The sequence below is a fragment of the Ambystoma mexicanum genome, chromosome 5p (genome assembly GCF_040938575.1).
Source record: "Ambystoma mexicanum isolate Mex_15411 chromosome 5p, UKY_AmexF1_1, whole genome shotgun sequence".
Taxonomy (NCBI): Eukaryota; Metazoa; Chordata; class Amphibia; order Caudata; family Ambystomatidae; genus Ambystoma; species Ambystoma mexicanum.
This window is the reverse complement of record NC_090930.1, coordinates 1,070,577,578-1,070,605,471: the sequence shown is the minus strand read 5'-3', so window position 1 is coordinate 1,070,605,471 and position 27,894 is coordinate 1,070,577,578. Positions and strand designations below refer to the sequence as shown.

At 44.3% G+C, this 27,894-nt stretch overlaps 1 protein-coding gene across 1 annotated transcript in view; it reads right to left on the bottom strand.

The window, feature by feature from the left end:
• DCDC2 (doublecortin domain containing 2) overlaps nt 1–27,894 on the bottom strand; it is a 770,556-nt gene that overhangs the window by 66,303 nt on the left and 676,359 nt on the right. The window contains exon 9 of the mRNA XM_069613571.1: nt 9,810–10,226. Within this exon, the coding sequence (XP_069469672.1) occupies nt 9,810–10,226 (417 nt within the window). The remainder of the gene's footprint in view (nt 1–9,809; nt 10,227–27,894) is intronic.

The following is a 27,894-nucleotide window of genomic DNA, read 5'->3' as shown; positions in this document are numbered from 1 at the left end:
TGTCCTGGAGGATGTTGCTCTTGTCTTCATGTCAGAAAGTCTTGCTTCGGTTTGGTTTGGCATCTCATTTGCCCTAGATCAAGTTGCTCTTGTCCTCTGCTCGGCAAGTCATGCTGCAGTTTGTTGTTGTGTTTCAGAAGCTCTTGATATTGATTTTCGCTTTGCATCAGATGGAGCTTTTCGAAGTGATGTTCGTTTTTTGTGCGACATGTTTCAGTCACTCAATGGCTTCAGCACATTTGAGAACATTTCCAAGAAAGATTGATTGATTGACTGTGCTCTCTTCTCGTGAATGAACTTAGGTAAACTGTAACCTTGCCATTTCCCATATTTGGAGTGGCGTGATAAAAAATATTTTACATTTTTTTAATTCCCTTAAAAAATGCTTTAATAAACACTTTGAAACTGCATAGAGTAGTAATACATTTCAAAGGAATAACCAACACATCGAACATTTTGCTTGAGACACTTTTCAAAATGTTGCCTCCTTCTTGTACCTACTGTAGTGAATCGGGGTGAGCATTAGTAAATGAGGATGTCTACTGAGTGAATTTTGTGCATCCAAACATAGACTACGATCTTGCCCCAGACAGAAGAGGAATCCATGCAAATGTTGGTAGATGTGGGGTCAACGGTGTGGATTTGTATAGCCGGACAAACATACACATACACATACATACATTCCGCATTATGTATAAAGATGAGAGCCTGTAAAGCCAGGTACAGGATGCAATAAATATATCAATATACTATCAAATAAAGCAGCTTTTTTCAAATAACTTATCCATTAAATCTGTAAAGGTACCAGTATGTTCTGAATAGACTATTGAAGCAGGGGCATACACAGGTAAGTGATTGGGAAGTGCTTTAATAATTATATATTTAGGGTGGGGTAACATATATATAACTTCTTAAATATTTATATTAATAATATACGTAGATTCAATAGTTTTTAAGGGCATAATGTGGAGTGGGGAATGGGCGCATCCTTCGTCCGCCTCTCCATCTTCTCATCCGCTCCGACCGTCTTCCTCTCGCTCCCCGTGTTCCATGCCTCGCGTTCCTGCCTTCCTTGCACGAGCCTCCAGCTGGTTCCCACCATCTATTCTTTGCTCTAGATGCTACACATCCCCTATCTTTAATCGAGAACACCTCCACAGTTAAAATTCTTCATAATCTAATAAGTGTCTAGGTCTATTGTATGTTCTGCCAGTTCTTGATGACTTCTTCATCCCTTCTCTGGATGACATCCGCATCTGTTGCATATCTGTATCTCGTGCCAAGGAAAATTTCTTACCTTCATCACTCCTTCCAACACCCCGAACAGATTTGTGCTCACCAGACTTATTCCCTCCATCCATTCAATACAACATATCCTCTCTTACTCTTTCCTTAAAAACCATCACTCTCTCATTGTTGCATACTCTTCCATCACTAGTCCTCAACACATGTTTAAACACTTCCACTACTTCCACAGGTTTCGACCAACAACACCCACTCTCTCTCAATACTATTGGAAGTTTGATTCGGAACCAACTTCCCACTACTGATAACCCACCTTTCTTGTATCTCTTATTATCATACTTTTCCTTGTTAAGCACCTGTCTTTTCTGAATATTCTCTGTCACATTTCTCAAATCAACACCCATACCAGCAACCACATTCATCCATCCCGGATACAACTTGGTATTCGCTCTACTTCCTCTACTTAGCTCAAATGGGGAGACCCCCGTGGTGCAATGTGGCGTAAATCTATGAGCCAACACCATTTTCTTTACTTCCACTCTCCAATCTCTCCCATTAGACCATGCTAACTTTATGTCATCCTTTATCACTCTATTACACCGCTCAACCACTCCATTGGACTGAGGATGATAAATAGCACATACTATGTGAACAATCGACCTCTCATCAAAATATTTCTTCATCTCTTTGGATTTAAACTGAGGTCCATTATCGGATAGTATCTCCTCGGGATAACCCTCACGCTCACAGACTTCCTCCACAAACTCAATAAGAGTTCGGGTCGTAACATGAGGCACTATGGTTACTTCCGCCCATCTCGTCAACATATCAATCATAACAACACAATACGAAGCACCTCCATCACTCCAAACTGGACCCAAAATATCAACTGCAACTGTCTTCCAGACCCTCTCAGGGATATCTCTCAACACCATTGGATAACTCGCTCCCACACACACTTTGTCACTTTCCTTATTCTTCTTTCCACTTGTAGATCGCATCCTGGCCACCAATACGTGTTTCTTATCCTTTGCTTTGTTTTCATCATTCCTTGATGGCCTTCATGTCCTAACTGGATGATTTAGTCTCTGAGGCCCTCCGGTGGTACCAGCTTATCACTTCTCATTAAACATCCACTTTGGACATATAGTTCATGTCTGACATTCCAGAACAACAGCACTCCAGTCTCTGTTATTTTGTTTTTATTCCAATTAGCTTCTTGCACATTTTTCATTACTTGCAGAAGGGCATTATCCCTAGTCATTTCCTCATCCCATTCTTGTTTGGATATTGCCGCATCAACTATTTCACAAATCATTTCTTGTTCATCTACATCCTCACTCATATCATCATAGCTGGTTAGTCTTGATACATAATCCGCCTTGTAGTTCTTCACTACCGGAATATAGACCATGCTGAAATTACATTCTTGCAGCCTAGATACCCATCTGTGAATCCTACCGGACACTTTGTCCAACCCTTTCGTGGCAAACACTTCAACAAGATGTTTATGGTCGATGTGAATTTCAAACTTGACACCCCAAATGAAACTCCTGAATTTCTCTGTGGCCCACCTAATCGCAAGAGCCTCTTTCTCTATGGTGGCATACGCCTTCTCCGCACCTTTAAGCAACCGTGAAACGAAGGCTATCACCAATTCCTTTCCTCCATGATACTGCACTAGAGTTGCACCCAGCCCCACATTGCTGGCATCTGTGGTGATTACTGTTCTTCTTCCCCTCACCTAGTTCTGGAGTGTTGGAGCTTTTGTTAAGGCTGCTTTCATGAAAGAGAACTCACTTTCACACTCTTCATCCCATTCAAATTTCTTATTGGTTTTTAGCATATTTCTCAAATTAACTGTATGATCTGAAAATCCTTTCATGAATTTTGCATAGTATTCCACCATGCAACTCATCCAGAACAGAACTGCGAGACTTGTCCTTGGCCTCAAGCCCAGGGACTGTATCTCTCCAGGATTTAAATCTCTACACTGGCTCCCAGTGGCTGCGAGGATTAAGTTCAAAACCCTCTGCATTGTCCACAAGGCCTTCTGGGGCCTGGGGCCTAAATACCTTCAACTCTCTCTTCCTAAATATCTTCCTTCCCGAGCCCTTCGCTCATCCGTCTCCAACTCCCTCAGGGTTAGCTGCTTCTCGAAGCAACGAGCTGGGGGTAGATCTCTCTCCGCGGCAGGGGCCTCCCTCTGGAACAGCCTTCCTGCCTCCCTGAAACTTGAGGAGAACCATCTCCGGTTCCGGAAGCACCTCAAAACCTTCCTCTTTGCCTCTTCTTTCTCTCTCCCTCTCCCCTGCTAAATCCTTCACTGAAACTGCACTGAATCTGCAACTGGGCCACTCTCACCGACCTCGGTCCTGGGCCCAGCCACTCTCCACTTGCACTGCCTCCCTGGCAACCTCTACACTGCGGTCTGTCTCTGTATCCCTACAGCCCCCCCTTCCCAGTACTTGTCTGCACTTACTTTGCACTTGCCACCAGCTGGCCTATTTATTTATTTATTTTATTCTACTTACTTGTACTGCACTTCCCCCCTCCCCTTTCCCCTTGCACTTTTCCCTCCCCCTCCCCCTGCACTTGCGCGATCTGAATGACACCTGGCCTAGTAGGATCGTTGTCTGTCTTCCCCTTGTTTCCCCCCTCCCTGCCTCGTCGCGCCTTGAAACACTTGTGTATAGGTGTGTTACAAATGCCATATCATATCATATCATATCATATCATATCATATCATATCATATCATGCCTAGAAATGTTCAGAGCTGTTCTTTGCTCTCAGGGGTTACCATCGATTTTAATGATTCTGCCAACTCCTTTTTTGGCGCAATCCCTTCACCAGATATCACATGTCCTAAGTATTCAATCTCTTTCATTTTGATTTTTGATTTCTCCTAACTCAATATCATTCCTGCTTCATGTAGTTTTCTGAAAACTCTCTCCAATCTTTTGTTATGCTCTTCCTCATCGTTTGCATAGACGGGTATGTCATCTTGGAAAAAGATTACACCGTTTTCTCCATCTAGAATTCTGTACATGACTTTCTGAAAAACCGAGTCTGCTGATATCAATCCAAAAAGCATCTGGCGAAATTGATATAACCCCTCTGCGGTAATAAATGCTGTTAACTGTTTGGATTCCTTATGTAATTTCACTTGATGGTACGCAGCTGTTAAATCCAACGTCGAAAATATTTTAGCTGGACCTATTGTAGAAATGAATTCCTGAATATTTGGCAATGGATGCCTTTCCGGAATAATACACTTGTTCAACATTCTCATGTCGATGCACAACCTAATCTTTCCTGAGCTTTTCTTGACCACTACCATTGGTGACAGCCATTCAGAAGCATCTATGCGTTCAATTATCCCTTGATCCTCCAACTTTTTCAGTTCAAGTTTAACTTCTTCCCTAAGTGATAGTGGTACATTGCGTAGATTCTGAGCAACTGGTCTAGTGCCTGATTTGAGCAAGATGCGATGAGGTACACCTTTTACACATCCAATAACATTTTTTCTGAAGATTTCATCTCAAATTCTCTCCAAACTTGCTTTAGCTCCAGTACCTTTTACTAACAACACTGAATCACTCGCATTAGGATCCAAACAAACTTTTAGAAGTTTTTGATGAGTCCAAATCAATAATGAAGATGTTCCATTCTTTGAAACATAGATGCGACCTTCCACCTGTCTTCCTTTAAACATGAATACTTCATTGAACCAACCAATCAACAAAATTTTTGCTCCACCATATGCCCTTGGTTTGATATCTACCTCATTAAGATATTCTGTTCTACAACTTTTCCATACTTTCTCTGAGATCAACGAATATCTGGCCCCTGAGTCTACCATCATCACTATGGGATGGCAATTCACTTCTATGGTTGCTCTTGGGCTATAAATTTCTTCACCTTCATCTGAAACCATGAAGACACATTCTTCTTCCTCATCATCATAGTCACCACAAACCCAATTTGTGTGTGATGATCCTCGCCTGCCTCTACAACACCTGGCAAAATGACCCCTTCCGCTGCAGTTTCTGCATACAATCTTCAAAGCAGGACATTGCCCAATGTGACGGACTCCCACATCTATAACACGTTCTTGCCAGAGTTCTCCCTCTTCCTCTTTGGGCATATACACCTCTATTCTGGTGTTCTACTTCTTTTCTTCTATTTCTGTATTTTCCATCCTGGAGATCTCTCTTCTCAGATATTGATCTGTTTTGAAACCATATCTTCCTCTCCATTTGACGGTATGTATTTGCTCTTTTGGTCTCATTTTCAACAGCCGCAACTATGTTTTCCACATCTGGTTGTACAGCACTGACTGCTGCCTTGGTCGACATCTCTTTTATTCTGCTTTCTAAAGTCTTTCCACATTTTTCTATGTGCTCTACTTCTTTGGCCATTTTTAATACATCATCCAATGATGGATCGTCCTACACCCACAGTTTTTCTCTGACTTTACTACTCCCACACTCTAACATGAACTGATCTCTTATCCTTTCTTCCAGCTGTTGATCAAATTTACATGTCCTTGCTAGTTTTCTCAATGCTGTAACATACTGTTCCACTGTTTCACCCTCTTCTTGAACTCCTTTCCCAAATGTGTACCTCTCCAGAATTGTACTGATTTTCTTTTCATAATGTTTGTTCAATTTTTGAATTGCTTTCCCATACTCATTCATGTCGCCACTTTCACCTGCCAACAGATCTGGCAAATCTTCATACTTCTCTTGACCAGCTGGTCTGAGACAGTGTAGCAATAAAGACTTATTTCTCTCTACACTGTAATTGGTTCCACACACCACATTCTAGATTCACAGTTAGAAAAATATTATTTGCACAGGAGAGGCTCTAAAAATATAAATGAATCCTGTTTGTTACCCTGTGATAACATCAGAGAAAAACCCAAAGCATCAAGCCAGGTATATATGGCAAAGGTCCTTTGACAAGGCTCAATAATGAGTGTAATAAAGCATGCACTAGTCACAAGTGAGTGATTAAAAAAGCCACGCGATTTAGCTAATATTACAAGAGGGAATCATTGATGTCTTGCAAGATGTACAAAACAATGTAGTGTATCACCTTTAATGAGCCTCCTTCACCTATCTACTAATTACTCCCACATGCCCTGAAAGGCAGATGTCTTGCTTCAGAATGTGCTCACTCCTCACTCATTCTTCAAACCGCTCAGGCCTTGTAGTCAGACTGGACCAGAAGATACAGTAGCAGAAGTAGGCAGAGACTACAGTGATGCCTTTAGAGGGTTTAATGACCATGCCACCCTATGGGTTTACTTATTTGCTACCAATGGACACAGGTTAGTTATGATACAATGATATATTATGTGATTGTTATTGTCAAGTCCCACCCATTACCTCCTGTCAGACACCAAATGGTATTGCCATAACTCCTAACATGGGGCTGGTATGTCAGGCCGCGCATGCCATCATCTTGGACTTAGTAAAATGGAGATACATGGGCCTCTGCATAAGATATATTTTCTAATTTGGAAAAGAAGTATCTGGGACAAGGTTGCCAGGTGGAAATCATGATAGAGAATGTTCAATTGGAATGTGTGGGAGTGGTGAGGGAGATGGAAGGCTGTAAAAGGCAGTGGGAGTTGGACTATATCGGGGTGGCTGCAGCTGCCCTATGAAGTGGCAATAAATAGTGGTGGGAAGAGATAGTTTAGGAATGTAGGAAAGCTTGGGTGTTGTAGCAGGGGGGACTACTTGTGAGTGAAAGTCGCATGTCCAAGGACTTCAATGAGAAGGCCAGTTATATCATATAACTGTAGTTGAGTAGGCAACCGGGAATTTCTCCCCAAAGAGTGAACATTTTAGGATATCTGTTCACAGAAGTTCTTCCAGTTCACAGGTAGAGGCCCATCTTAGCAATATCTGGCAAATCCCTTTGGCATTAATACAGATGTTCTTTTCTTGACATCTGGCTATGATATGTGACTCCAAAGCCCCCTACCCACCTCTACTACCACCAGATATGGACTAGCTAACTGCAACCCAATCCTTTCATACATTTATTTCATACAAGAATGGACCAGGGGTGCTAACCCATGCTAGCTCGTTACCATCTTGGTCCTCCAACAGTCATCACACTCTTTGTATTACCTGTTCTAATTCTCCCTGGGTCCCTGACTTAGAATAGCCTATAGAAAACACTGGACATCAGGACACATGGCACAATTCATGTATTCACCAATTCCACCGTGATCCTGTATGACGTATTATATTCATGGATTGTAATGTTCAACAATTACATACATGGACTGCTTTACTACACATTGGATTTCAGCAGTCATCACTAATAAAATAGTAAATTATAAGAATTCATTGGGCCTCATTATAAGGGTTGTAATGACCCCCAATGTAGTTTGTTCATTTTAAAGCCAATGGCATGTGCATATTTTCTCATACTGTCACCTAACATGCCATGGCCTTGTCATACTTTCCAAAGGTGCTTTTCATGCCTGAGGCCCAGCCAGTTTTCCTGAAAGTACTCTCTTCCCCCTCCATGTCATGTTACCCTGTGCACTGACTTCTTCCTTCACCCGCACCCTGCATCACTAGTCCATTCAGTCGAAACCTCTGAAATGCCATTCCCACCCCACTCACTCTGCCCTACCAACCATCACTGGGGGCCTCATTACAAGTTTGGCAGTGCAGGAAAAAAGTGGCAGTAATTCCGTTACTGCCACTTTTACTGCACCTCCAAACTACATGTTTGGTGGTGGGGTGGCCGGAATTCCCTGTAGCTCCGAGCAGCTGGTAATTCCACCACCCCACCACCAAAAAATTCTGTTTTTACTGGCACTGGTATTACCGGCAATTCCCCCTCATGGAGAATTACATACATTTACCAGCATTTTTGGATCACCGTTTTGGTGGTATACCACCGGATTTACCAGCAGGATACCTACAAAATTGTAATGAGGCCCCCTGACTCCTTGAATGCAGGAGAGACTGCCTCAACTCCACTGTTAGCCAAAAGCAGTCCTGCTTACCTATTTTCCCTGGCGACAAAGTGCACCCTGATCTCTCCGTCACCCGCTGCTTTAACACATCCAGTTGCTGCTCCACCCTTACTGGTCATATTCATGCACAATTAACACGTTCAAGTATTGAAAGGGCCCAGTTTGGCAAAAGTATCCATTCGGGAAATGGTGTGTGGCAAATGTGGGCTCAATCGCATAAAGATAGTTTGAAAAAGTACTGTGGCCCAACATCAGGTCAAACATTGGCCCTCATTACGAGTTCGGTGGTAACCATGCCGCTATTGGCGGCATGGCTGCCGCCGAAATCGCGTCGGGGTCCGGGTCCTTCCGAGTTCGGAAGGCCCGGTAATTCCTCCCTCCAAGGACCAGGACGCAGTCCTTCCCCATTCCCATTTCAGCCCCCGTAGGGCTGAATGGGAATGGGAGAGGGAGCAAACAACGGGCCATTACGAGATGGCCCGTTGTTTGCTTCCTCTTTCCCTCGCGGGACCGGTAAGCAACCAGGCATTACCAGCAACCAGGCTTACCGTGTTCCGCGAGGGGAACTCGTAATGCGGCGGTATTGAGTGAACGGCGCCGGCACCTTTTACGGTGCCATTCACTCCGTACCGCCAGGGTCGTAATGAGGCCCATTGTGTCTGTCACGGTTTGGGGTTGAAAGACCGAGCTAGAAATGTTCAAGGGAGAAAAGGCCGAAGATTATTTTTTCGAAATAACCTTCGGTCTTTTCTCCCCTGAACAATTCTGACCCACACCCTTTGGCTTGTGATGTGACTTCTGCTCTTCCTATTACCCTAGCAAAATTGTGCAAATGGCTGCTTTATTGACTAATGGAAATGTTTTACTTCTCTTCTCTCACTTTTTTTATATTACCACAGTTTCCCATAGTTTAAATATTAAAAATGTGTCACATAAACATTTGCTTAGCGTATCCAACATCTAACTGTAATGGTCACTGTGCATTTGCAATCTTTGATTAAACCAAACAACTAACAAAAAGTACTTTAGAACCCTCCACGCCATGCATACATATATATTATATGCACCCGGGGAAGGACCATTAGCCAATCAGGGGGCAGGAACAGCGGGTGAGAATAAACATTCACCACCCATTGTTCCAGCCATCTGAGGCCCTTCCCCGGGTGGTGCAATTTCTTTTTATGTGGGGAGCCAACAGGGGGGCACTCCCTGTTGCCTCCCCAGTCTCCCACCCACCAAACCAAACCCAACCCTTGCTTCGCTTGGGCCTACCATGACACGGGCTGGTAGGCCATTACCGGCCATGTCCATCACCCCACCGGGGCGTGAAAGCCCTAATAGATTTCTTACCTGGATTTGCAGTCTCATTCACCCATGCACATGTACTTGTGTGGCTTCCATACCTTGCTTTGCGGTTCCCTTTACACATACATATGTAGAAGTAGATAGATAGATAGATAGATAGATAGATAGATAGATAGATAGATAGATAGATAGATAGATAGATAGATAGATAGATACATAGATACATAGATAGGTAGATTGATTTCTTACCTGACTTTGATTGTCGTCTGCTCCATCCTGGTCTTCTGTTTCGGGGTGAAAATCGTTTTGGCTGGTACTGTGCTCTTCTTCCTCTCCACTATCTTCATGTATCTCTGAGTGCAAAGGGTCTGTCTCTTCTTCCCCCAACTCATCAAGGATTTCTGCATCCTCTGAATCATTTTGGTGTGTCTCCTCTTCGGCTACTTCTTCCGCAGTAACCTCTGTGTCTCCCAGTTCCTCAATTTCTTCCTCTTCCACTTCCTCTCTTTCTTCCTCTTCAGGATCCTCTACCACTTCATTTTCTATTTGATATTCAACTTCTTCCACTAACTCCTCCGCTCCTGTCTCCTCATTGTTTACCTCTTCACTGTCATCACCATCTTCTGCCAGCAGGTCATTTTCTTCTTCCACGGTCTCCGCTGCCCTCTGTGGAAACAATAAACAAAAGTTTTTACAAATATTGACTAGGAGGTAGGAGCGTAGATCTGGGCATCGGTACACTTGTGAACATTTCTGAAGTCCACTTGCTGTATTTTTCGCAATGTGACAGAGTCTTATCAGGATGAAAAGTATGGCTTGTTTTTTTAGATAAAACATTAAAATGTAAAAAAGCAAACACTAAAAACAGGATTCGACCTTACAGAGATAGTATGCCGCTTAGTCTATTTTATATATTTGCTCCCATCTTTCATGAAAGCCAGCAACCAAAAATGTAGGGTAGGGATTATCTCTGCAAGATCACATGTTAATTGTTTTGCTATTTTTTTTAATAAACATTTTTACTCATATGTCAAGTCAACTTTCTGAAGAACCGCGACATACGTGCTGCCGAATGTACACAGTTTACTCATGTATCATCCCAAGTTAATGGTCCAGTTCTTTTTTTTGGATGAATTTCAAGTAAATGAGTTAATGCTACAAGAAAAACATCTCCCCAACAAAGATGTAGATTTCTTCTACAAATAATTAATATATTAATATCCCAAGGCAGACAGTGCTTGTTAGGAGCCATATGTCCTAGTTTATACCGTCTGCATCTCAATAGCGCTTAAAGCGACCTGTGACTCCATGTCACCAGGACACCACTGCGCCAGTGCTTTAGTTAGAAAATTCATTGATTTCAGGTGTTTACATCCAATTTAAGGCACTCTATCCTGCAAACCTCACAGTGCCATGTTATTGTTTTAGAAGAAAGTCTAGCACTGGGAAAGTGTTGCCTGGTGACAAGGAGTCACCTGCTCACATACTTTAGTAGCAAAGCTTTCTCATGTCACCTGACAATTAATGTCAATTTATGATGTTTCACATCAGTAGGATGTAATCGTTAAAATGAAACCAAAAGGTTAGACTCATTTTTGCTCAATGTTGCCCTTAAAGCAGCTTTGTATTCATGGCCCCAAAACAAATTCCTTTTAAGCGGTGTGAAAACTACCCTGTTTCCATTGGTCACAGTAAGCACAGCTGTGTTTGAATTCCTCTGCCTCATCACCATGACTATCAGTGTCGTGGAAATTACAGGATGAATCATTGTTCAGTGACGCATATATTAAAAAGCCTTCTTGACGCAGTTACAGTGTAAATTATGTTATTTGGGAGGGGGATGTGTCACGAAGCTGAGTTGGAATCTATGAGATACATGGACCCAATATCACATAAAAAAGTGTTTTTTAGGAACATCATAGGAAAGGGCAGTAGAAGTAAGCATTATGGCTTCCCTTTGGGTACAAACAAGCAGAGTAAACGAAAGGCAGTTCCTGGTTTCAACAGTCACAAATGCCTGGTCCCCTTGGGAGGTTTCCAGTAACTCAGTCTGGGGAGGTTACATGCCCTCTGCACTTGTCACAAAGTCCAATGTCCAAGATCTACTCCGTGAAAATTGTCTCCTTGTTGTCTTCTTCAAGGGGTTGCCAATATCCACATCTTGGCAATTACAGGATTGAATCTACCGCACACAGTCCACAATGTCTACAAATGTCCATTAGCTGGTTGGCTGGGGCTTCAGAGTGAGGAACCTCTATCTCTATCCTTGGGGTTTTCTGGTTAATATCCAACCTGTAGACGAGGTTATAAGTTAAAGGATTTGTGCAGTATATTCTGTGTGTAGTTAGGTAGCGTTGATACTAACAGTATTGGGTGTAACAAGGGGGGGTAGCATTGGGTATTAACACTGAGGGCCTCATTCCGAGTATGGTGGTAGTCATGGTGCTATTTGCGCCATGACTAACTCCCATACCGGTACCGACTCCGACTTGGTTCAATGGGGACTTAGCGGTGTAGTCCGACCTTTGCGGGACCGGTGAGTCCCCGTTGAAAAAGCCATTCCCCATTCCCATTTGAGCCTCCATAGGGCTCAATGGGAAAGGGGAAGGAGCTAATAGCGGTACTGCAAATTGTGGTACCGTTATTAGCTCTGAAGTCCCTTAACGGGTCCCGTCCATAACGCCTGGTCAGACCAGGCGTTAAAGGAGGGACCCGTTAAGGGACCTCGTAGTAGGGCGGTAAGGGATTACCAGCACTGGTTCTCCTTAATGGTGCCCGGTATCCCTTACCACCCTACTCGGAATGAGGCCCTTACTCTTGGTAAATAGAGTGGGATGGATGTGTTAGGCCCCAGGCTGCAAACGTACTGGCACAGCAGCATGCATACTAACATTGTCAGTTTCAGAAAATAATGCAAAATTGAAAGCTGAATAGCAGTGCTTTGCAAGGCAGAGCATGCAGTCTAACAGCATGATGGGCCGTGAAAATAAATATTCATTGTCTGGAGCAGGAAGAGGGGAAGAAAGGATAAAATGTGAAATGCAACATTATCGGGAGGTTGTGTTATGCAGAATACTGTCCAAAAGTTGTTTAAGCCAGGGGCTGGAAAATTGCACGAGCGGAATCAGAGAGGGTAGGATGGGTGCTGGAAGGTTCTGGCACCTGGTGTGACAGGTGACACCAGATAACACCAAGGAAGAGACTGGAAAATGGTAAGGAAAATGTACAGAGGCATAGGATGAAAGGCGTTTTTTACTGAGAGGTTGTATTTGTATTTGTTTTATTTGTAACGCACACCATCAAGCCTGGAGGCATCAGGGCGCAACTTAGACATGGTTACATAAGCAAACAGTTACATATATTCAACATGTTGACAGTACAGAGTATTCAGGGCATACAAGCAATAAATACATATTTACAGACGTAGCTTGGGGCAAGCGTTTGCCGGAGTGGGTCTGGGCATCATGGTTGGTTAAAGAGCCAGGATTTGGTTTTAGATTTGAAGGCGCTAAAGCTTTCTTCAGAACGGATGGTGAGAGGGTGGGCATTCCAAAGCTTGGAGGCTAGGACGGGGAAGCTAGATCCACCCGGCCTTTGAAGTTTGAACCTGGGAATGGTTAGGCAGTGGGTCTGAGCCGTTCTTTGCGGGCGTGTAGGCGCATGTCGGGAAAGCCGACTGCAAAGGTATGGTGGGGCTTGGTTGGCTAGGCATTTGTGGGTGAGGCCTAAGACTTTCAGTGAAATTCTCTGTTTGACCGGTAGCCAGTGTAGGTTGGATCTGGATTCCGAGATGTGGTGGTTTTGTGGGATGTTTAGGGCTGCTCTGATAGCGTTATTTTGGGTAATTTGCAGTTTGTTCAAGTTCTCTTGGCTCGTTCCAAGGTAGAGGGCGCTCCCATAGTCATTTTTGGCCATGATGAGAGTTCTGGCTAAAGTGACAGTGTTGGGTGTAGTCAGAAATGGCCTGCAGGCTGTAATGAGTTTGCAGGCGTAGGCTGAGGAAGCTCTGACTGCATTTGTTTGTCGTGTTAGTGATAGAGAGGCGTCAAGATAGATGCCAAGAGTTTTGGTGTCTTTCAAAACATGGATGGTGTTGCCATCAATGATAAATGATCGGTAGGATGGCTCAAGTTTACTGAGACGTTGCGTAGTGCCCAAGATGAGGAGCTCGGTCTTGTCATCGTTAAGGCATAACTGGTGTTGCGGCATCCAGGCTTGGATGACCAGGTAGACCTCATTCAGGGCCTTAGTGTCAGCCACGTAGTCACCAGTGATAGGAATGAGTATCTGGGTGTCGTCCGCATCGTTCGTATAGGAGACACCCAGATAGTCAAGTACATCAAAGAGTGGTTTTGTAAAAACGTTATAGAGCGTTGGCGACACACAAGAGCCCTGGGGGATGCTGCAGTGAATCGGGGAAGGATCTGCAGCTGCAGACTGAGAAAAGACCTGCATAGATCTATTACTCAAGAATGATTTGATCCAGGCCGTAGCTGATGGTGAGAAATGGGCGGCTGAGTGAAGATGCTTGCATAGGATTTGGTGATTGAGCAGATCGAAGGCCGCAGAGAGGTCAAGTAGAAGTAACAAGGCAAGTTTGCCGTTGTCCTTTAACACTTCGATCTGGGTTTTTAAGTCTAGTAGAGCTGTCTCAGTTCCGTGTCTGGGGCGGAAGCCGGATTGTCTGAGGCCTAGGAGATTGTTGGCTTCCAAGTGCTCTAGGATTTGCAGGTATGCTGCACGGTCTAGGATTTGTAGGTATGCTGGGGTCGAGGGTGGGTTTTTTAAGCAAGGGGATCACCCAAGCATCCTTGAGGTTGTCGGGGACGGTACCCGTTTTAAAGGATGCGTTGATGAAGGATGTGATAAAAGCGGCCAGATCGTGGACGGATTCCTTAATAATTGAGGCAGGGCAGGGGTCGCCCTGGCAGTTGGACGGTTTGATCCTCAGGATAATGTTTTCTACCTCCGCAGTAGTGAGCGGTGAGAAGGCAAATCGTTTGCAGTTTGGGACGTCAGGGGAAAAGGCCCCTGCGGAAGTGGGAGGGTGATTGTCCAATTTCAGGCTAATTTGTTTGGCTGTGATTTTAGATTGAAGCATGGTGATTTTATTCAGTAATGCTGCCTGAATATTGGCGCACCATTTGCTGTCTTTAATGCAGGTGTCAGGGAGGGTAATGGGGGTTTTGAGCTCTTTTAGGATCTTAAATAGTTCATTAGAGTTGGAGTCAGCATGCAGAATGTGATTATTTAGGGATTCTTTTTTCGCTTCTATGATGGATGTTTTGTATGTAAGCGAGGCCAGGAAGAAACCGTCTTTATGCGCGTCAGATGGGTGACTTTTCCAACGGTTTTCCGCGCAGCGTTTGGAATTACGGCATACTCTTAGCTGTGGGGTGAACCAGGAATTCAAGTGTGCACGTGGTTTGGCCTTCCTCAGTTTGATGGGGGCCATAGTATCTATAGCTGTCAGCATGCTGCAGTTGTAGATGTCAGCTAAAGCAGTTGGGTCGTTACAGGAGTCAGTGGCCGCATTAAGTGTAGGGAGAGGTAGAGGGAGGAGTTTCTCGTTGGTTATGTCCTTTTTGTTTCTGGTTGGGAGCGCAGGTGCTATCACGGTCGGGATGCGGGGGGTGGCTTTAATATTAAAGGTGATAATGTGATGGTCTGACCAAAGGCAGGGGGTAATGGCTAGGACATTGATATTACAATTAGAACTGGCTAGCCAGTCAAGGGTCCTTCCTTTGGAATGCGTGGTCACTTGGATGTGCAAGGTGAAGCCGGAGTTGGCGAGAGCGTTTTCCAAAGCAAATGCCGAAGGATCATTAGGGTCACCAAGTCCCAAGTTGAGGTCGCCAAGGATGATGATTTGTGAGTTAGTTTTGGCGTTATCAAGGAGGAGGGTGGATATGTCACTGACAAAGGTCGGTGCGGGGCCTAGGGGCCGGTAGATTAAGTGGAGGGTGGCTGTTTGGTTAGGTGTTAGTGTGAGTTTGACTGATAATAGTTCAGCTGACTCGAGTTTGGTATTGGTCATTACTCTTAGGTCCAAAGTGATTTTATGGATAATGGAAAGGCCACCACCTCTCGAGTGGGAGGCAGAGGTATGGTCACATCGCATTATGCTAAAGCCGGTGGTATGGCAAGGGACAGTGACGGACCAGAAGCGGCATGTAGCCAAGTTTCAGTTATGGCAATGAAGTCAAGATCTGACATGTTATAAGGTCTGCTATGTCTAAGGCGTGGGCAGGGAGGGATCTAGCGTTGATAAGAGCGCCTTTGATGACAAGCAGTTTCGCCTCTGAAGAGGGGGGTTTGTTGTTGGTGGGTGCTGCTGGTAGACACGGGAGTGTGTGGCGTATTTGCTTGGTAAGGTTGCAGCGCGTAGGGCGTATGCCGAATCTGGTGCCTAATCTTTTATTTCTAAGAGAAGAAGAGCACGGTTGGTTCGGAGTAGGTTTGCTGGCAAATTGTTCAAGCCAGAGGGCTGGGTCATTGAGGTAGGGATTGAGGTTGGTGATGAGGTGTTGGCTACCTAAGGTGGGTGTCAATACAGAGGTCACCATGCGCAAAGTCTGTGAGACAAGACTGAGGCGAGACATAATGTCGGGTGGCTGAGGGGGAGTCGGCCATATCGGATGTGTGCATGGCTGAGTGAGGATTGTTATTCCAGATGACAGGAAGTGGAGCAATAAGAGGAGGAGCGTCCTAAGGAGCATGGTAGATGCAGTTACATTTTTTAGCTAGGGCAATGCATCAACAATAAATCGACAATAGGTAAGTTCGATTTTCGCTACGGCAGTGCAAAATCAACAATAGGCAGGTTCCATTTTTAGCTGAGGCAATGCAAGATCAGCAATAGGCAAGTTCAATTTTTGCTAAGGCAGTGCAAAATCAACAATGGGCAGGTTTAATTATTAGCTAAGGCAATGCAAGATCAGCAATAGGCAAGATCGATTTTTGCTAAGGCAGTGCAAAATCAACAATAGGTAGGTTCAATTATTAGCTAAGGCAATGCAAAATCAGCAATAGGCAGGTTAGATTTTAACTGAGGCAGTGCAAAATCAGCAATAGGCAGGTTAGATTTTAACTGAGGCAGTGCAAAATCAGCATAGGTATGTTGCTTGTGAGCTAATCAGCATCTAAGGCAGTGCACAGACAAGGTGCAGGATGCCACCTACTTCAGGATGGTCAGGACATGGACTACTGGTGGTTGGGGCAGTGCAAGTGCGCTGGCCGTACCATGCATTAGGTGGGGTAAGATCACATGCCACGTGCGTGGGAGTTAGAAGATGTAGTTCTGCAAGGGTTTGAGAGTGCAGGTCAGCCGTGCTGAATGCTATTTAGGCCAAGGTGGGTATGCGTGCGTGGCTGGCAAAGATGTGGGTGGCAGGGGGCTTGAATATTACCTCATGTGGATGGTCAGGTCCAGTTCCCCAAGGAAGAAGGTAGAGTCATCTGTTGTGGTGCCTTCAGTGAGGTGCATCCGGATGCATTGTAGACCGAAGGTTCCTGGGGATCAGGCGCGTGTGTTCTTTCCACAAGGTTCGTTGTTTAAAGCTGAATTATGGGGGCGCAGTAGGCGAGGGCAGCGTCCCGCACCGTAGCGCAGTGGCGGACAGGGGCAGACAGGAAGGGCCTTAGGCTAGCGGGCCTTTGGTTGTTTAGGGCTGGCTTCCGCCTACGGTCCTCGTAGGTGTAAAATATGCAAACGTGGTTGCTAGGCAACCAAAGAGAATGCTAGCAATGCGTTCGGTGCAACGGCCATCTTGTGGGGTTATGGCTCGTCAGGATTCCTTCGTTGTGGCCCGGAAAGTGAGGCCTAAGGTGCAGGGGTGCGGGCACAAGGTTGCCAGCACTGGCGAGGTGGGTAACAGCAGCCACAATGCTCCGTGGCTCGTGTGATCAGCTGGGCAGACGTGCTGAGCTCGATGTATCCATATGCACAGCCATAGGGAGGGAGGAGCCACAGGGAGGGTGCTGCAGGGATCCTGCCCAGAGGAATAGTGGGCTGGAGGGGCAGACAGGAAGAGCCTTAGGCTAGCGGGCCTTTGGTTGTTTTTTAAAAGGTTTAAAAAGGGAGAACGCAGGAAGGAGGGCGTCTTCGAACTTCCTGGTGGAGAGAGGTGCTGCTGCTGACTGGCTGCTAGGAGAGGGCTGTCCTGCGTAGCTGTCTCTGGCACGGTTCCTTGGCTGGGCTGGACAACAGCTGTAGCTGCAGAGGTAGTTCTTTGAGGGTTAAAGTTTGAATCTAGGGCAGTGTCTGAGTTGTACTTGGCTGCAGGAAGGGCCTGGGCAGTCATTCCAAAAAGCAGAGAGAGTATAAATAGGTCAAAAATCAATTAGGACCCCCTTCTGCAAGGTATTTTAATTGGCAAGGTGTCAGAGTGGAAGAAATAGAAGGCAGAACTTCATTAAACTTTTTGGCACCAAAGGATTAACAAAGTAGCCAGAATCCAAAGTATTAGCTGTGGTGTTTTGTCATTCATGCAGATGGGGGGTCATAATCTCACATTATCATACTATTGCTACAAATCAAACATTAGGCAAGGGTAGGGGAGTAACTCAGAGCTGAAACTGTATTCAAAGTGCATTCCTTTCATAGCAACAGAGTGCTAGTTAGGATGTTCCATGTTAAAGGGAAAATCGCATACATTTGAATTGATATCCTTACCCAATGCAAAGTGCTTATTCATATACAGTGTGTTTTCCCTCACATGTGCCCAATGCAAACGCTTACGGCAAATGTTTCCATGTTTACCAAATATGGACTGGTTAGATTGTCTATCTGTTCTTTCTGATGAGTTTTAATATAAAAGTGCATAACTGTGAAAGCATGTGGTGGCTTTTTATTGTGTCTAGAGACTGTCCTATTTCTGGAAATAAATGGGCCTTATGAATGGCTGGCACAGTACAAAGTCTGTAAATGCCTATGTAAGATGCTGTGGTGTAAAAAAAAAGTGGTGAAACAGAAGAATCAGGACTCCATTACTCTTACAAACCTCCCCTTCTGTATATTCTGTGTGCTCCTCAAAAATGGTATTGTACGTTGGTGCGATTGCTCTCTCTCATTTCTCTGAACTTCTATCACCATTCGTTCTCACTGGTTGCCCAGGTGTTGCCTGAATCTGAGGCATCTTCCCTCTATGATTCCACCTGCGCAGCTGATTCTACCCCTGCTTCTTCTGGTTGCATCAACTCCTCGTTCTCCGGTTATTTCTACACTCCTTTCTCTCAATATTTCTCTACCCTCTCGATTACCTCCTTCTTCCTCTAATTCAGTAAACCTTCATCTAGATGTCTCACCATCATCTTTTCTGCATGTCTTACTACCTCCTCCTTGGAGTTTAGCATATCCTATCTTAACTGTTTCAATAGCTGTGCCTGCTCCTCCACCCTTTCCTCTACTGAGTTTCTGAGCTGCTCCTCCCAGCGTTTTCATCACCTACTCCTTTAGATGTTCTATAACCCACTCCCCCTTTAGCCTCTCACTACCTCCTACTAGTCTTATTCAACCTCTGTCACATTTTCTTCTTCCTCCTCCTTGTTTTGTTGTTCTCTGCCTCCTTCACTTTCTTCCCAAACCATTCTCTCTACCCTCCTCCAAGTTACCTCCTCCTCCTCACTCCCAATCACCACCTCTTTGCTCCTCCAGTCTCTTCCAAGCCATCTTTCCTCTACCCCTTTCTCTCCTGCACCATGCTCCTTTACTGCACATCTGCTCTTACTGGACAAGCAGAAAGTCTCTAAAGGCTAGCCACTCACCTCTGGACCTTCCCACTGTAATCTCTGTTAAGTGTGTTTCACAACTGTTTGACTCATTGGAATGGTGGGTTTGAATGTTCAGACAGTATTCAGACTATGTAATTGGCTCCTCCCTCTCACCATGTGGCTCTTTGAGGCTAGCTGATATCTGAGGCTTGCATCATCTTGCATATGATTCTTGCGCACGCATGCTGAGAAGTCTGTGGTGCGAGGCATTTCATGGTGTTAACCTGCTTGCAAGCCCTACCACTGACAAACAGGTTTGAACTGGTGGATTGCACATTTCAAGAGTGTGTGTGCATGATTGATAGTCTCTTTTTCGTTGGGTCTGGTGTTCCTCTTTCTAACTCTAAAGTCTCTCTGTTCTTTTAGAATTCAATTACCTTTTCTTGGGATTTTTAAAGGTGACACACACATTGTGAGCAGAATATGACAAGTCCCTGCCATGTTCATGCAAGAGGTTGAGGTGGAGCAGGTTGATCTTTCCTCACTGTCCCCTGATTCTGCCTCTTTTTGTGGGAGATGGTACCTGGCCCTGTGGTCACCTTATTCTTAATTCTTAGAGCAAGGCAAGGCACTTTTTTGCAGAAGGCCTGAGCTGAAGGTGAAATCTGTGATTAAGGGGGATGGACAAAGGTTCAGATCAACTTTAAATGCTGGATGGGGCAATTGTATCAAAATATACTGTTACAAATTACCATTATAATGTACATAGAATTCCTCTCTTACACTCCTTCTCAACCTCTTCTCAACGTTTCTCTCCCACCTTCCCTCTCATCTCTGCCACTCATTGTCATATCAGAATGTATGCCTCTATTTCTGTCACTACCTCTGTCCCCTGTGTACATCCATTAAATCATTTCTAAAATGAACACAAACAAACTTCAACCATGCGCATCGTCTCACCTCTGTTTCTACATCACACCACATAATCTCTATCTTTTCGTATCCCTCTCACTTCCAGTTTCCTTATACCTCTTCTTCTCTCACCCCAATATCTACTTCTCATTCGCTTGCTGCTATCTCTACCACTGTCTGCCTCTCACTTATTTCTCTTACAGGCTCCCTCTCACAACCACCTCGCTATCTGTCTGTCTCTTTCATTCAACACTTACTTTCACTTCTCTGTTTAGCCTGCTCTGATGTTTCCCTTGTGATCACTCTGACCTCTACTGTTCCCTGGCATGCATACCTCTCGCAATTCTCATGGACTCATTTTAATCTTTAACCCTCTCTAATGCCCCAATTATACTATCATCTCAATCTCTGATTTACTCTCTTCATCTGTGCCTTCTACTCCCACCCTTTCTATCCCAGTCACCCTCTCGTCTCTTTATCCGTCCAAGTCTACACATAACCACAATCTTTACCTACTGCCTCCTCTTTCCTTTTTCTTCTGCAGTTCTTTCTCTCCTTTATCTTTGTACACTGCTGCCCTACAACACTCCTTGATTGCCTCCTAATTCAACCAGTCTTTCTCAATGGCTCACCTTTATTTCATTCTGTTTGCCATTAACATCTACCTTCTTTAAATTATGTCTTTCCTTCTCACCATGTATCTCGTATACAACCGTGCACCCCACATACCTCTTCCTTTCATTGCCCCACCTTTGTTGGTGCAGGTCTTTCATTTATTTCACAGTTTCCATCTCTCCTGCACCTATCTCATTCTCACATCTACATTCTTATGATTTTCCCTTGCACTGTCACATCCACCCCAGCCAGCTTCTCAGTTACATCTCATCTTATATCTAGCTCTTTCTCCCACCTCCATCCTTCACATTTTGGTATCACTTCCACCTGTAACCCCCTCCTCTCAGTTTCTTCTCCAAATCCTCCAGCTACTTAACGTTTTCATTGTATTCAATTAACTAAGCACTTTCCTGAAAGCACTGTACACATTTATATCAGTGGTATAAATGTATCTGTAATTGAAACATTAGACCCTTTAAGAAGGTTGAATAGGGAACATATACGAATCTTTTCAGAAGGGAGCAACAAGAGTGATGTACAGAAAAGAACAAAAGGGTTACAACATTCAATAATTTAGGTGGCAATAGTGAGAACGAACAAAAGATGTCTTGAGCTATCCGACAGTGAGGACAGAGAAGCTACACAACGGTGCATAAAGAGTGAAGGCGGGAATAGGAAGGAGAGGTAAGGAGTGGCTATACCATAGATACATTTTAACAAAACAACCAAAACTGTCTCTCTTCAATAAAGTGCAGCCAACTAAGGGGGAAGAAAAAGGAATTAAGAGTGCGGGGAGTGGGAGTAAAAAAGGGTGTATGGCGGAGTTGACTATTCAATGAACATATGAGAAAATATGCAGTGGTAGGCCAAGTAGAAAATGAAATGGATAACAATGGGTTAAGATGGGGGGAGAATGTATTCAGGAAACAAAGAAAACTTAATGAATATGTGATAGCCGTTGTTGATGCAGTGACAGAATGCAAACTCAAAGGTGTGTAAAGAAAGATAGAAGGTGAACAATGAGAGTATTGCACCAGATAAATCAGGAAAAGCAATCGAGGAGCAAATATTAGACTGGTCCACAGTGTGGACCACTGCCAACAGGTTGAGAAGAATAAACACACAGGACTTTCAAGACGAGTGTACACAGGCAGGAACATTAGTAATGTACAGACTGGCAATTTCTGCTGAGTGTTCGGAACAGAAGCCAGACTTAAAGATATGTAGAAGGGAGATGGAGTACAAGGTTCCATGTAATAATGTCCCCTCAAAAATATCGCCATGCAAAAATATCGCCGAAAAATGGCTGTTTTTTTGTGGGGACATTATTGCATGGAACATGCGGGGGACACCTCTACAACCCCCAAACCCTTTTTTTTGCTGCCCCTGTCCCTATATATATGGTCACCCGTATAATATCGACACAACCTTTTCCGGGCGATATTATATACGGCGACCATTTATATGGGGATAATATTACCTGATACCGGAGTACAATTGTTGGAGAAGCTAGGTATAAGTCACATATTCAACAATCAGAATGAGAGAAAAGGGTGGAAGTATTGTGGGAATTAAGAGGAGGAGGACAAGGATAAATAGAAGCTTACTTTAGGATAGCCTGGATAGTAGCAGGCATTTGAAAATATCCCAAATGAAAGGGTCATTGATTGAAGACAGAGGGCGGATAGGTGAGCAGAAGAGGATAGATTCATGAAATGAGAGTGGACAGGATGGAATCGGTAGAGTGGTACCAAAAGGGTGATTCAGCAAAGAAGGCTCACAGATAAGAGTAAAGAAGTAAAACTAAGATGTTGCAAGTAGAGCATGTGAAGCAGGGGGTATTGTGAGGAACATGAGTGTGTCCTCACTTATTTTCCCCCTGTAGCCTCCTCTCCGGTGGCCAGGGAACGGTCATTGCTTTTGGATCCTGACCCTGAGGGTGGAGATGTGACAGAGTATCAACTGGGAGAAGGAGACTTGGGGAGTGGGTTCGAGGATGTCCTTAGGTGAGACATGGTATCCCCCATTTCCGTTTCAGGATTAACCCTCTATCCCTCAAGCCTTTATAGGCTTTTATCAGCCCTTTCCGTGTTCTTCCCCAAAACCTTCCCCAAAACACTGCTACTGGGACAAAGAAGAGGAAAACTAGAACAAGATATCCTGATTTTATTAATGCAGACACATATTAACCTTGTTTGGGTATTGAGACGAAGAAGAGGACAACTGGAATTACACGGTGTGGCAAGCGGAGCGCTCGAAAACCTGTGTGCAGACATTGAGTTTATGCAAAAGGAAGCAAAACCAAGGTATGCAGAAAGCCGGTAGCAGTCTGCAAGAGGAAAACCGGCGTAACCGAGCAAAGCGGTCATAAGAATCCTGATCTGCAGATGAAGCATCGTCGGGGAGCCACACCACAAAGAGCCGCTGGCAGAGGCAGGCGAGGTAACGCACGGAAGGCAGAGACTCGCGGTGGCAGAGAACTTGCAACTCCGTAAGTTACAACCAGTGAGTGTGGGAAGTACCGGGCTGGCAGGCCAATATACGCAGAGCATTATTTTGAATACTGAACAAAATGAAAAACTTTTAAGAATATCGCACAGAGCAAATAAAAGTACTTTTGAATGACACATTTACTGAAAGTCATTATAAATACTTTTGAATGGCGAGCAGAGCAAAACCTACTTTTGAGTACTCGTCAGTGGAGTGAAAGAAGGGTGGTGAACTTGATTTGGTTACCCTGATTTTCGACAGTGAATAACAACAAACAAGATTTGAATACTCCTGATTTCGATGGTGAATAACAAACTCAAAAGAGGGTTGATTAATCCTTAAAATGATCCATTCCTTGCTTCATTAATACAGTGTATCCTTTTGTGGGAAACGTCATCTATCCAGTTAACAATTATCCATCTTCACAGAGTGCCTTTTATACATGTTTCTGATGAGAAGGAGGCTATTTGAGACTGGGTCGACAAAAACATTGCTCTGGCCATGGAGAAATCATACGCTAGGACCTGTTTGCATTAAACATGACCACTTGCGTGACCAAAACCTTACAACAGCTTGTGGAGAACGTTCACGCCTTGTGTCAAAATATTACTAACCTAGGCTAATGTCAGGAAGCACCAACCAACTAGTGACTTCATGTAGAGGGACACATGATGCCCAGTGTATATGTGGTCTCATGGGCATGGCTCCATAGGAGACATCTGCTCTCAGGATGATTGGAACCATTATTCTAAGGACTTTTTTGCGACTGTTTTTCAATCTGTTTTGAATGGTGTTTGGATCCGTGAAACTTTAGAAGAGTTTGCCTCTCAGTCATCCTCCTGTATGGATCATTGTTAGGGGTGGTAGTTTCTGCGTGTGGGGACCACACTGGAGGGTCTGTTTTTCTGGGATAGTGAATATGATTTCTCAGCAACAGGCACCAAAGTGTCATATCTTCCATCTGTATAGAACGTTCAGGCACCCACAGGACACTGGAGCACTTTCTACTTGTGATAAGCAACAGTGCAGTGCACCTTAAAACGTACAACACCACTTATGAGACATATGTGAATTGCCAATTAGGAAAAGGTCCAAGGCTCAGCAAGGGGTGGATTTTTCAATGGGCAAATGGGCCAAACGTCACCCCCTTTCTCTCTCAGCTGTTCTCATCCAGGGTTCGGCCAAAATGCAAGCATATCTACTAAACAGTGTTTTGACGTCATCCCATGAGATGTAATTATGAACTCCTTGACTCTAAGAGGGCTCAATGGGCTTGTTTTCCACAGTTATGCTCTTTCTATTTATTAAGAGTGCTTTCTCCAAAATCAGGGACAGTGGCACATACACTGTTCTGGTGGTCCCCTTCTGGCCCAGGAGGTCTTTGTTGTCTCTTTTGGTTCAGGAGGCCATCACTCCGCTTTGGATTCCAACATTTCTTCCTCCTCCACTTCAAAGACGTTTCTCCTCTCCAGGCCAACAGGAATCTTTATTGGTGTTGAGGAGGAAGGCAGGCCCTCTATGCTAGTGGTAGGTAAATCATGCGCCCCCTCCTTTATAGCCAGTTGTCCAGGAATCGATGCACCTTAAAATATAATAGGCCTTGAAAATCCTTCCTGACCCGGTGCAGACACAGATGTTCTCAGTCCGGCTGTCAGCCTACCATTTCACAGTTCCCGCAGGATGATTTTATACTGAGGTTAGCAGTCACCTCGCATTGTGCCCTGGAATGGGACTATTTAGTCGGGAGGATTTGCAAACTCTTTTCTATTGCTAGGCCCCCTACAGAGATGCTGTGTTCCTCACTGTGGTCTAAAGTTGCCTCTGCGGGAAATTCAGATCCATTCTTTTAAACCTCCAAAGTCAAGCAATATTACATCTTGCCCATGAAAACATATTTGGAGGATGTGGATGCCCTCCTCACGGTTCAACCCGATGCTACTATTCTGATCCTACATTTAGCCTCAAGTTTGCCTCCAGGTTTTAAATGCGCTAGGAGATTATTATGCATGTGTTTTGCCTTCTCCCTCTACTGAAGAGGAGGCCAGATGGCAGTGTCTGGTTATCGGATGGAGTAGATGGTTACGGAATACTGTCTCACTAGACTACTTGTCAGGATCCTACCCACCTACCACCCAGCACCACTATATGCACACATTTAGAAACTCTGTTTATGGCATAATTGTGAAGTTACAACCTCCAAACTGCCTCTGCATTCATTTACTTGTTTTACGGCTGCAGTTCTGGACCAATGTAATATCATGTTCCATTCCGGGCTTTGGTTGAACCTTTCGGTTTAAGCACCAGATGCATTCTGGTACATGTATGCTGTCCAAGAGGCAGAGGCCTGGAGGAGGCATACTACGTACATTTGTTTGCAGCAAGCTACTAAGAACTGGTGAGGCCCTGATTGCATTCACCTGTTCCAAACTACTGCAGGCTAGGCTGCTGAGAGCTTAAGAGAGTTTATTTACAATCCACTGCTGCAGGCTACTGAAGCCGGGACTGGGCTTGAATAAACACAGCTGCCTGAGACTGCAATCATCTCCACCCTGTAGGGCTGTTGGCTGGGAGAGCCTTTATAAGCTCACTTTGAACAGAAGCAGTAGTTCAGTTCACTGCTTCCACTGGGAGTTTGTGCTTTTGTGCTCCTGTGACCAGTTTTTTGTGTACCTTTCCTGAATATCCTGATGTTGGCTTTTGAATCCTGTTTCTTGTTGCTGCTTTGAAATGATCTTTCCAGTCTGCTTTTGCAGTCTGCCTGTTTTTTAACCTTTGGCTTGATTTCCAGCTTTTGACTTCTGAATCCCTGTTCTGTTTTGCTGTTAAAGACATTCAGTTCTATATGCTGTGCAAAGTCAGTGCAAAGTCATTTTGTACTGCAAAAATGAGTTTGCACTGACTTTGCATGGCAAAAATACACTTTGCACAGTTCCATCTATCTGAGTTTGTATCAGTAGTGCAAAGTCAATTTCCAGCAGTGCAAAGTCACTTTGAACCGTGCAAATAATTCCATGAATCGGGCTCTGTATGTCACAGGCATTAATGTTGGATTCTACTTTCCCCCTGATTGACCAAGATGAAGGGGCTGTGGAGGGATCACAGATTCTCTCATCTACCGTGGTCAGGTAGGATAGTGTCTGCTTTTATACACAATACCTTGCCCTAGAGCATATGCACACTGTGGTTATTAATACATGTGAGGCGATCAAAAAGCAATTGGAGAACCGGTCATTATTATTTAAGCAGGTCCTATCAAATACGGCTGTAGCTAATAAGAAAAGGAATGTGAGTTGTGATATTGACATGATGATACGAGATGAGGACATGACAGCAGATCTACAGTTGCCTGTGAGTGCGAGAAATGGCGTTGGCTCTGAGACTTCAGACCCAGTAGGAAGTGCTCAGGTGATCTTGAACACTAACCTCCAGGGGGCGCTGAATCAACAATGGAGGATGATAATGATGTGAGGATTGTTATTGATGAAGGCGTTGCTATCCTGCACACATGTGGAATTAAGAAAAAGAGGGACAAGAAGAACAAACAGAGATTTCTATATGATGCCGCCATGTATAAAAGGAAAACCAAGCCTAAGAGTAGGCAAAAAGAGAGTTATTATCTCTTCAGATTCTGAAACTGTTAAATTGATTGAATCTGATACTGGCGTGTGTGGGGTGATGGATAAGCCAAAGAGGACAGGGCACCAGAAGTATAAAGAACTGATTAAAGGTGGCAAGGCTGGTAAAAGTGCTCAGGGCAGCGGTCTTGCTAAAGGGAACTCTCGTTCTGCTGAAGTTAACACAATAACCAAAGCTAGTGGCTCTTCCTCTGGCAATAATGCGCTAAGGACAAGGACATAAGAGAGTTTTTCATCAAGCAAGGAGGCGATAAGGCTTTTTCTGCTAGTACTGCCTTGTCAAATAGGAAATCAAGACAGGGCAAAAAGGCTACAAAAGCACAAATTAATGCTGATGACTTAATGGCATTGGGTGGTTTAGAGTGTTTTTTTTTTTAATCAGAAATGGTTGATAACCAAAACATAAACAACACCCCACCTAATGTAACCTGTTTGTGAGCAAACTTTACATGATCATGCCACAAAGGACCATAGGAGTGGTCCTATTCTTGTGTCTGTTGGCACCATGACTAACTACAACATTGACTCTGACTGGGATAGGCATTATGCGGTTCAATTGTCAAGTGTGTCTGCCCAGGGTGTTCGACATCTCATTAACCGGCCACATTTTCTGCATATCTTACATAGTGTCTTTCCACTCAGGGATGTTACTAGCAATGATATTGTACTTGGAGAAATAATAAGAGAATCGCTCTTGTCTACCTGGAATGTGGTGTTTCAGACCAAAGAGTTTTTTGATTTTGTTTTGGAATTTGAGAAGGATTTGTTCAAACAGGATTATGAATGCCAAATAGTGCCAATCCCCAGAGTGAAATATGCCAATACCAATGGGGATCCTTGTGGAACCTGGTAATGTTAACTCTCGGCTTAGTGCAGAGAGTAGAGACGGGCCATCAGTGATGCATCAACAAACCATTATGGGTGGAGGAGCTCCTCTTAATTGGTTGACTGAGAAAGGTAATCCGGATGGG